Source organism: Nematostella vectensis, chromosome 4 (genome assembly GCF_932526225.1).
Source record: "Nematostella vectensis chromosome 4, jaNemVect1.1, whole genome shotgun sequence".
Lineage (NCBI taxonomy): Eukaryota > Metazoa > Cnidaria > Anthozoa > Actiniaria > Edwardsiidae > Nematostella > Nematostella vectensis.
The window spans coordinates 3490709-3502361 of NC_064037.1; the positions used below are offsets into that span (position 1 = coordinate 3490709).

At 43.6% G+C, this 11653-nt stretch overlaps 1 protein-coding gene across 3 annotated transcripts; it reads left to right on the top strand.

The window, feature by feature from the left end:
* The first annotated feature begins 1387 nt into the window (after positions 1-1387).
* On the top strand, positions 1388-11650 carry LOC5507539 (organic cation transporter protein). Of its 3 annotated transcripts, none has more exons than XM_048726274.1 (10): positions 1388-1494; positions 4262-4559; positions 6046-6192; positions 6657-6937; positions 7328-7573; positions 8054-8188; positions 9083-9162; positions 9352-9460; positions 9852-9924; positions 11165-11650. In XM_048726274.1, exons 2-10 carry the CDS (start codon positions 4284-4286, stop codon positions 11432-11434), a joined length of 1617 nt encoding a protein of 538 aa, XP_048582231.1. In that variant the 5' UTR covers positions 1388-1494; positions 4262-4283; the 3' UTR covers positions 11435-11650. The 3 variants fall into 3 exon arrangements, with proteins under 3 accessions (XP_048582231.1, XP_048582229.1, XP_048582228.1); XM_048726272.1 differs by having other exon boundaries at positions 1404-1494; positions 4274-4559; XM_048726271.1 differs by lacking the exon at positions 1388-1494 and having other exon boundaries at positions 3571-4559.
* The last annotated feature ends 3 nt before the right edge of the window (positions 11651-11653 follow it).

The window sequence follows — 11653 nt, forward strand, 5'->3', positions numbered from 1 at the left end:
AATATGTAGGCATGAGGAAACCTCTAGGGAATGCGCAAGGCACGAATCCCGAATGCCCAACCTAAACACATTTTTAAGCGACCACTCCCCAAAATATCCCAGAATACTGGCCGCACTAAAACCATTGTATTTATATACAGATCACTATACTGGTAAATAAAATCATTGTATTGTAACCCTCCCAAATGCGGCCATCTACCTCCGTTTGGCGGCGTGTCACCATTTTTCAGTCGCACATTTAATATCAAGCGGTTATTATTTGATCTAAGAACCTTTTGATGACAAAATGATGGGCAATTGTCCTTGCGACAGAGATTTAAGGCCTTTCCCGACTGTTGCCGACAAGTGCCCGACAGTTTTCAATTTAGACAAAGCCAATCTTAATTGAGCTTTAGATTACGAGCAGATAGCCACTGCGTTACTTTAAACTTCCATTAAAGGGGCCCGTGAGCGGATTCAGAATTTTATATAGGAGTTGGATAAGAGGGTCCAGGAATAAGTTTAATACTTTATTTGTTGATTCATACAAAACAAAAGGGTGGATATCCCCCCTGCATTCTTCCCCGGGGGCACTCAGCAAAGACCCGAGGGTGGGGGCACTTAGCAAAGACCCGAATTCGGTAGTCAGTATAAACCAGTATATTATTATCATTAGATGGTAATATATTTTTCATATAACTAAGTCAATATTGCCACGAACGGTGGATCAAGGATCTTTACATACCTAGTAAATAACATCGCCTGGCTTGCCTCAGTTTCATTAGAGAGGTATTCCTGAGAGCAGATAACCCCTAAGCGATAACTTATGAAAAACAAATTCAGAGTATAGAAACTCTCTTTTCCCGCCGGACTAACATTTATATTTGGACGAAGCTCCCCGACACTCCCCCCCCCCCCCCCATTCATTTCGTGGTGAATCAATGCGCGTTTATAATGCTTCCCCTTATTAGCATTTCGCATTTCCGTGACTCTGTCCGTGGCATTTTGTATATCTTAAACATCTATCCATCGGAGTGTGCGTTCAACTTTAGACTCAAAGTCAGGCAAGCACCGCTTAATGCATGTAATCACAAGCGTGGGTCATAATGTAAGCACTGCAATAAAAAAGACCATAGGATGTATCCCCAGACAATCCTTAACAATGGTCCGTTAGAATGAAGTGCAATAATGAGAGAGGGACGTCCGGCGAAAGTCCGCAATAAAAAAAAGACTTTGATTTGCAGTCCTAAAGGGGGAAAAGGCCTTACCATAAAAACAAAGGGATTTACAGTCATCAATCGAATAAACAGTCTTATGAAAAAAAAAAGATAACCAAGGTCCTCGAAAGGCAATAAATGAGCTTGGCTCTCTTCACTATGCCGATATGCCCACTGAAGTCAGATAAACCTTAAAACCACGCCCGCCATAGAGTGCAACGCCTGATAACACGTCCGTGATAAGAGGTTCTGGTTTTTAGACTCGGCATTCAGTGATTCACAACACAAACTGCACCAGGTGAGAAATACAAACACATTTTACCCTCCCCGCAGTAAATTATAGGACGTATATTTAGCTATAAATGGCTGCGTGTCAGCCTTACCGTGGTCGTAACTCTTGGAATCGGATCCATTGATGATTTCTACGCTCTTCTAATTTCGGGCTGATATACCTATACGCGTTTAATTTATCAAGTACTAGGACAAGCAATGGTCGGGCTAGAATGTGATACCTTTTAAACAGAAATAACGAATCATATTATAATCATTTGAAGGTTTTTAATAGAGATACTTTTAATAGAGAGAGATTTTAATAGAGAAACCCAAGCATATGGATTAGTAACTAAACCGGACCATTTATGCATCAAAACGAAATCATTTTATTTAATGAGTTCAAAACGTAAAAGTAATACTTCGCGTACAAAGTGTTACAAAAACCGTTAGAATATTTAAGAAGAAGCGTAAAACATAATCATATGCAAGGCAATTTTGTTTACGCTAAAATAGAGACATATCGATTACTGAGTTGGGTCGAGAAGATAAGATATACCGTGTGCTGCAGGGGCGTTAGCCGGGCTATCCGGAGAAGCCGGCTAGCAGACTTGGATGGCTTGCGTGGTATACACGATCATCAGGGAGGTCGTCCCTACAAAGGATTGTATATATCTCAAACACTTCCGCCGAGTTCTATTTTCTATTTTTTTTTATGGTTGGTAGAATGAGTTGCAGCGATGGGGGATGCGTTCTCCTGGGGACCCGGGGAGCATTCAAGAATATTATTGATGCCCCTGATACTGTACTATGACCGGTTACCCGGTTAGAATACGATACCGCCGATCCGCGCACACGCTTTTTTTTTTGTGATTCTATACTTTTTATATAGTACAATTGATTTGTACTATATATTGATGTACAATTGATGAATTTGAAGAATAAAAGAATCTGAGAAACATTTTGATAAGATAATGAAACATTATCTTTTGGGATGCAACCAGGAAACAACTGCTAAAAAAACAACGCGTTGTATTCTTCACTCATTTTATATCTTGAATAATAGAGGCCATGCGCACGTATGGCGACTGAGAGACCACGGGAACCATGGCGCCCAGGTAGATCTCGATATTTTTCACGCTACGTCACAGCGAGCTGTGCGTGGCGTAAGCAACTAATAAACAGGGCTAGAGCGGTGTTGGGGCCGAAATCTATAGCCTAGCCGTAAAGCTTTATCCGACATACGGTGATTCAGCGCATGTCTGGAGGTATGGTCTATATTTTTGTGTTTGCATTAAAACCAGGTTCGATCCCAGGTTAAGAACATTTGTTTTCCTGTTATTTTATATTCCCTCGGGTCTGTTCCGCAAAATATATGTTCTGCAGCCCGTTTTTTTTGCTGGCTGGAAAGATGTATGACCCCTTGGTTGCTGGGAAAAAATCATCCCTGGCAAATTTGTGGAGTCAAATTAGTTGTGCTGGAAAATTTTGGGGGCGCTGGAGCTGGGGCGGATTCTTGGGAAAAAATTATCCCGGTCGGTTATACAGGCAATTATTTATTTGCTTAAATGCTTGCCACTGTTGGCTGGGAAAAAAAATCCTAGCCAATGCTGGCTAGGAAAAAAAGGAATGGTCCCTCCTGGGAAAAAGGAACAGATAATTTCTCATTAATTTTTTAAACGGATATTTGCGGCATCAGGGGGGGGGGGGGCTATTGTGTCTTGCTAAGAAAATAATTTAGTGCTAATAAATACAGGGGTTACAGAAATAACAATATTCTTGATATAATAATGATCGACATGCCCTGTCCCGGAAAAGTTGCAGTGCATTGTATTTGTGATTCAGTAGGGGTGAAATCATTTTGATGAAAACGATGCAAATAATTTAATAAATACAATTTTAGATATATACCTTTTATCCAAGGTCGTGTTTGAAAATAGAGATGTCGATTTCGTAGCAGTGGCCAGAACTTAGTGGGTTTATAGAACCAAAACGACTGACAAAAGAAGAGAGGCGGGGCGTATTTGAGAAGGGATTTATTGCAAACTATCCTTTTGCCATTTTTGACTGTAAGTACTTTTGTCCCAAAAGTCTTTTGTTTCAAAAGTCTCAGATTCTATAAAGCAAAGTAAAGTTCGCTGCTCTCTATATTAGAATGATACTTTACATTTAACTCAAGCAAGAATAACTTCTATTCGTTTGTTACGTTAAATTTTATTATCTTTCAGCTCTAAGGAAAAGATAAGGGGCTAATTAAGAGGGGTAAAATCATGTCGCGTTAAACACAAGGTTCCGCTATAAAAAAGGAAAGCTCTTCCCTACACCAGGCTCGAATTTGCAATTATAACCAGAACACTGTCACGCTAGCAGTCAAATCTAAAGTAGATTGCCCCTTAATAAATTCAAATAAGTATCATACACTTTTTTTAATTAATAATATTTTCCATGCCATTAACAGCAGCTGCATTCACTACAACTATGGTCTGTCTTGTTTGGAAATCACCGGGGTGGTCTACCCGGAGGGGAACAGAGAGATAGCGTGTAACGTGGTGGTGGTCAAGAATTCAAGAAATCTCGATTAATAAATTTCTCGATTAATACAGACGTCGCGCTGAAAGTTATCCTAGGAAGATTTCTCAAGTGATACAACTTTATCTTGGTGTATATTTATCGCATCGATGTTGTTCTCTGTATAATAACATAAATTGCGACGCGGTGATGTATGATGTATTACATAGGCGACAACTAAGAATTTGTAAAATTTCATAAACGGCTATGATTAAAAAAAAATTTAGTTCTTTCCTTAGAGGTTGCGCCATGGACGAAAACGCCAACCCTGTTCCAACCAAGCCACACGTGTACGACGACATCTTTGACCACGTGCGCTCATTTGGAAGCTACCAAAGAGGATTGTGGGTAGCGCTGAGCGTGCTGGTGATGCCAATGGGGGCTCAGTTTGCGGCACTGATATTCGCCATGGGCACACCCCACTACCATTGTGCCACGCCCAACGTCACCTGCCCTCCAAGACAATGCTGCGCCAACTGCACGGAGTACATATTTGATGGGCCCATGACGTCAACGGTATCCGAGGTGGGTGGAGGGAGGGGTATTAAGGGGAGAGGTTGGGGTACTCAGGCGAGGGGTGAGGGGTACTAAGAGGAGGGGTGAGGGGTACTAAGAGGAGGGGTGAGGGGTACTAAGGGGAGGGGTTAGGGGTACTAAGAAGAGGGGTTAGGGGTACTAAGAGGAGGGGTGAGGGGTACTAAGGGGAGGGGTGAGGGGTACTAAGAGGAGGGGTGAGGGGTACTAAGAGGAGGGGTGAGGGGTACTAAGAGGAGGGGTGAGGGGTACTAAGAGGAGGGGTGAGGGGTACTAAGGGGAGGGGTTAGGGGTACTAAGGGGAGGGGTTATGGGTTATTAAGGGGAGGGGTTATGGGTTCTAAGGGGAGGGGTTAGGGGTACTAAGGGGAGGGGTTAGGGGTACTAAGAGGAGGGGTGAGAGGTACTAAGAGGAGGGGTTAGGCGTACTAAGTGGAGGGGTTAGGGGTACTAAGGCGAGGGGTGAGGGGTACTAAGAGGAGGGGTGAGGGTACTAAGGGGAGGGGTTAGGGGTACTAAGAGGGGAGGGGTGAGAGGTACTAAGGGGCGGGGTGAGGGGTACTAAGAGGAGGGGTTAGGAGTACTAAGGGGAGGGGTGAGGGGTACTAAGGGGAGGGGTGAGGGGTACTAAGAGGAGGGGTGAGGGGTACTAAGAGGAGGGGTTAGGAGTACTAAGGGGAGGGGTGAGGGTACTAAGGGGAGGGGTGAGGGGTACTAAGGGGAGGGGTTAGGGGTACTAAAAGGAGGGGTGAGGGGTACTAAGAGGAGGGTGAGGGGTACTAAGGGGAGGGGTGAGGGGTACTAAGGGGAGGTGTAAGGGGTACTAAGAGAAGGGATGAGGGGTACTAAGGGGAAGGGTGAGGGGTACTAAGGGGAGGGGTGAGGGGTACTAAGAGGAGGGTTAGGGGAGGGATGAGAACTGAGGGGTGAGGGGGTAAGAAGCGGTTACATCCTCAAGATTTATCAAAGCCGTGTTTATAAAGTTATAAATATAACCAGAGCAATGATCGAATATTGCAATTCGTTTGTCTTGCATTGGTTGTTACACCAAACCCCTAACGCAACTCCCAACGCATATTTCTTCCCAAACCATAAACCAGTTTAAGGGAAAAAATCGTTTTACATCCTACGGAGGTAAAGTAGAATTCCTCTGCCCGTTAGGCTCGATTTCTAGCTCGTTTTTTGTGAGCCCACAGCATTAGGCCTAGCGACGGCTGGAAATAGAGTCTGTTTGCCCGTAAAATCAAACAAAATTTGCAGTTCCTTTATCAGCCATATCATACTAAGTTAACTTCCTTCTCGTTCATTTTCAACATATAAAATGTTGATCGATTTTTTCATTCTTTATTTGGGCAGCTATTATACTATTCATTTATTCCTGATAACTCTACCACCTTCAGAGTTCTAGTTAGTGGAGCTCTATAACCTTCAGAGTTCGAGTTAGCGGAGCTCGACTGTGTGAATTGTTGCGTTTCAGTGGAAGCTGATTTGTGACCGCGGATACCTGGGCGCTACTCTGCAGTCCTGCTTTTTTGTGGGCATGCTGATTGGCTCGCTTGTGTGTGGCGTCATATCTGACGCGTGGGGACGCAAGAAGTGTCTGTTCATCTCATATACATTTCTGGTGAAGTTATTGTTATATATGTTGTCTTGCATATGTTGTGTTACATATATTGAGTTACAGAAGTCCCTACGTATTTAACGGTTATCCAAAAGAGTCCTGCAAAATAGTGGTGCTCGTAAACTCATGAGCGTACGTTTTTTAATATTACTGAATTTATTATTGTCGTCGTTTTTTGCTTTTTACTGCTATAAAATTAACCACTTGGCTTTAGGAGTGTGTGTGAGAAGGAGGGGGGGGGGGGGGAGAAGGGCTTTAATGAGATTGCGGATTTTTAAAATTAGGCTTTTAGGAGTTTTCGAGTATATAAAAAGCTGATGTTGTCGGTGGCGATGATAGTGTTGTTGTTATGTTTTTAATGCTACTGTTGATGATAATGATGATTATTTGTGTATATGATGTTATTGCTGATGCTATTGTTCATACTGCCATACTATACCACTAATGACTGCGTCCCGTATCTCTAGGGTGTGGCGGGTGTGGGGTCTGCGTGTGTTGACTGTGTGTCATTCTTCGCCTTCCTGCGTTTCGTGGTCGGGTTCGGGTTAACAGGCGTCATGCTTTCCGAATACGTCTACTTGGCTGAGATGGTCGGGCCAAAGCGTCGGACGCTGATTGCCGTGTTGTTTGCCTTATTTGGTGGCGCTGCGGACATTTTCTTTGTGCTCATAGCATACCTCATACGCGCCTGGAGAACCTTATTGTTGGTATACACGGTACCAGCTTTTGCAGTGCTGCTATGCTGGAGGTATGTGAACCTCACTGGGAGACGCATCAGGTTCCCCTAAAGGGGCGTTGACAAACTAGACCTGACACCTTGACGCCTGAAAGCTCAGCTTGTACTATTTCCAGAGCGCAGCTCACAACATCAAGAAAATATTTGGGGCACACCCACGCCGCTACTGGTCAATCGCTTGTAATTCTCTCCCACACCGCTACTGGTCAATCCCTTGTAATTCCTGAAAATATCATAGGGAGGGGAACACATGCCCCCAGTGCCCCACCCCTGCTACGGCCCAAATCGCAAATCACTCCCAAAAAAGAAAACAAGCTGTTTGCATAGCACCGTAGTTTGTTTTGCTATATATTTTTCCTAGCTATACCATTCAACCCTCAGACATTGCTTAATCTTTGTTAGGTGGATCCCGGAATCCCCTCGCTGGCTTCTGGCTCATGGGTACGTGGATACAGCTTATGCTGTCATCATGAAGTACGGCCCTAAGAAAGGGCAACGTTCCGTGGATTCAGCTGCTCTGATGGGCCTGGTAACGAGCATCCGTAGAGATCAGCTGAAGGACGAAAAGGCAGCCAAGAGACACGCTCCTCTTGATTTGCTTAGCGGATGGAAACTGAGGAAATGGTCGTTCATCCTTGCGTACCAGTGGTAATTCATCGGATTATTTTCAGTTTTAATGATCGTAGCTAGAATTTTTTTTGTCATAGGAGAGTGGCTTATGAGTAGGGAAATTAGGGAGAAGAGTTAGTTTTCCCTTCCTTTTTACTCGTTTGTATACACCTATTTCAAATAAGGTTGCACAGGATAGCCTTATATATCGTAAGCTACATTAGCTCATGGGTAACGCATAATGAGCTGAAACCTGTTCTCTAAAATATATGTCAATGTGAATGGGGCTTGAGAAAAATGGCCCTCTAAGGGGGCTTCATCTTAAGGTATTATTTAATGAAGCACTTCCTTAGGTCTGAAATACCGATTTACTGGGGGAGGAGTTCGGGTCCTTATTTCCAGTATAATTCCATATTTCTTTCGCCCACCTTTCCTCTCATACCGATATTTACAGCTTTTCTACTCAACTGTATACTCCCTTTGAGTAGCTGCACTGACCTCTCCTTTGCTTGTGTCCAGGTTTTCCGTCTCGTTACTCTACTTTGGCATGCTCCTGTTCATCTCACAGCTCTCAGGTCAACTCCACGTGAACTACTTCATCATAACGGGTCTTCAGTTCGTCAGTGTTGTGTTCAAGTGGATTCTTCTGCAATAGTAAGCGCCACCATCAACCAATGTCAATCATCCACAAAATCATAAGCGCCGCCACAAAGCTTAATCATCAGAATCTACAGCCAAAATCAACAATCGTGATTTTATAGTGGTCATAACTACGATAATACAATTCAATTCAATGATCTATAAAAGCTTTATTTCCATAAAATGCCACGATGTCTAGATAACTATAATCATGGGTTTTATTTGATACCCGGGCGTAGCAGGGGTTCCCCTAGTCGCAACAAAAAAGCTGAAAAATATCTTAACCATGGTACATTTTTTTCGTAAATTGTTTTATTTCCTACGTCTGTCTGGTTATTTTAAACACGCCATGGCGTACTGGCGCGCGGAGAACCGCACTATCATGTTTTATCATTCGTTCGCTGCGTTTGCCAAGTTTCAAGCGCTAGACCACTTGACATTATAAGCCTTTTCAGGGACGCGTCTAGAGAGAACGGAGCGTGGGATCCAGAGTAGTAATTCAATGACCACTGATAAATTAAGTTTAAATGGGCATTCTTAGCTTTGGTAATATAAGTCACTAGATCCACCTAGACACTTTTCTATCCAAATACACGCATCAAACTATCGGTCTTCTTAACGACCAACGAAGGGGTTAACTGGTATCGAACTCATCTCGTCACATTTGCACGGTGGGGTTAGGATCCCTCGGACCCCCCCTCTCCCCTCCCCCCTTCTGGATACGCGCCTGCATTAATTACAAAAGAGAAAGTTAACTGGAGGCCAACCAATAAAAGAAGCACAGAGGGGGCACTGAGGAAATATCGTGCTAGTTATGTTTATCCTAAGTACCTAGCTAAAGGCTGGCGCAAGAGGCGCGTTAACCAGAGTAAAATATTTTATTTGAGTCGTCTTACTTATCCTTTTTAGTGCAGGGAGGCGTTTGACGCATGGAGCATGCGCAGTAACCGCAGGAGTCATGTTACTCACGATGTTGGCGATCTACAAAGGTAAACCCTGTAAGAAAATAATGAAAACACTATTGTCAAATCATATATAAGTGTCTGCTAAGTATGAAATCCAACTTTGAAATCGCCATCCAAATTTTGCATTTTAATTTGTCTTATAAAGAGGCTGCACCCCCCCCCCCGAAAAAAAAACTGATTGAGCTCGGGCTTCCTGTGTGTGATCTTCTCTAGGTTATCCGCTGCTTACAACAGCGCTGGCTCTCGTCGGCACAATGTTCGGTAACATCAACTGGGCCTCTGTGTATTTGACGACAGCGGAGCTTTACCCGACAAGAATCAGGTAAGTCTGCATTCATTTACAACATCGGCATTTTTTTTTACTTTTACTACACCATTCTATCATCGCTATCAACCTCATTATCATCACCATCGCTATTAACCTCATCTCTATTACCATAACTATCATTCCTGCATTAATCTTATCATCATCACTATCATAATCATCATCATTATCATAATCATCATCATTATTTTCATCATAATCATCTTTAACAGCAACTAGCCTGCTAGCCGGCTCTCATTGGTGCAGCGCATCACGGCCTTCGCGCGCGCACAGGGTTCCCAATATTCGAAAATAAAACATTTCCGAATAACTCACAGTGAGAGCCGGCTAGCAGGCTATAACAGCAACCGGCTTTGCCATCTGACCATATTTCGATACTCATTATTAGGAACATCGCCCTTGGTGCAGGTTCTACGAGCGCTCGCATCGGTGCTATCTTGGCGCCATACGTAGCCATGACGGTAAGTATTTCACGTTCTTTGTTTTGCCAAAGACGGTTTTATCAAATATCAGCCAATAAACGTAAAGTAATATATTTGATTGACAAGGTAAGTGTTTTTACAGTATTCTAAATTCACCGCGAAGTATTGATTTCGTTACCCACGTTGATTGACTGACGGATTCCCTGCTAGCAGAGGCCTCTTTTCTCTGTATTTCGCTGGGCTGGAGTTCGCGAGGAAAAGATACCTGTGCCATGGGTCGAAACTGTTTCTGTTGCGCATGCGTGAGCGTTAATAAGCGACCGACGTGCCAAAACCCGTTCTTTGCATGGGTTTAGTCGGAAATCATGAATCAAACTCCGGTTAGTTTTCCTCTTCGAAAAAAGAAAACAACTGTTCAATTTCAATCACCTAAAACGTCACTAAAAAGATTGAACAACAAACGCAGCAAAGACGAGTTTTGTCTTGTTTGTGGGATTAATTTCAAGACATCTGTGCAGGCGAGTTTCTTCAATGTAAATATCGCACAGTTGGATTCGAAGAAAATGTTACAAAACTTTTTGGCAAACTTAGATCAGCTATTCCCAGAAGAATATGCAAAACCTGTAAACGGAAGATTGACTCGTTAGTCAAAAGAGAGAAAATTTTGAATGAAGATAAGGCATTGAATGGCTTCTTTTATAATTCGTCGCGTGATATTTCTACGGAGGACGCCGTTTCAAATGCGGGCTCATTATCTCGCAGCGGATATACGTTTCACGCATGCGCTAGTCATTGTGGGCTCAAATAGTGGCCAGTAATTAATGAACGGAGCATGCGCTCTGGATCTCGTCCACAATCGTGGACGGCGGTTTGATCAAACGAACTTGCGACCCATGGCAGAGGTATCTTTTCCTCGCGAACTCAGCCCAGCGAAATACAAAGAAAAGAGGCCTCTGCTAGCAGGGAAACTGACGGACGGACATACCATAAAAGCTCGTTTTAGCGTGCAGCTTCCAATAAGCGCCCCGCTCAAAATATGAGATAAGCGCCCCACCTTCCACGTATGTAATGATGACCGAATGTAAGGCGCAAAGCGACCGAATACAATGCCCCCCAAATCGAATAAGCGCCCGCCACGTTACTTATAAAAACGCATACTATATCTGACTGAATGAATGGCCGACGGCCGGACGACCTGAATGCATAAACTGTGGACAGATATATAATGCTTAGTTTCATGAATAACTTGTCGCTTGTTGACTATCTAAACCTTCAATAGGCCCAGTTACCAGGCCTCTCCCTGGCCCTGCCGGTCACCATATTTGGCGTGGTTGCTTTGCTGAATGGCATGCTCTCCTATTGGCTGCCGGAAACTTTGTTCGCCAAAATGCACCAGACGATCGAAGAGACAGAGGCCGCTCAAGATTATTATGGGATACCTTGCTGCGGAAGACCTCCTGAGAGGCGCGAAATTCGATTGAACGGAAAACCAGAAACCAATGGGGCCGTGGTGACGGATGACACGGAATTTGTATTAACCAAACTGTAAAACGCAAATGCGTCTCGTCCGAACTCGTCACCTTCCCCACATCTTCCCACAACACTTTGCGACGCGTGCGTGAAAGCGAGGTCAGGCATCAAAATTGTAAACAAGACGACAAAGTTCGTTTTTATCCTTGATGTGTGAAAGGTCTAAAACACTTAGTTGTAAGACTGGTCGTTTTTGAAGAAGGTGAAAAGAAAGTAGATTACAATTTTCCTTCCAGTT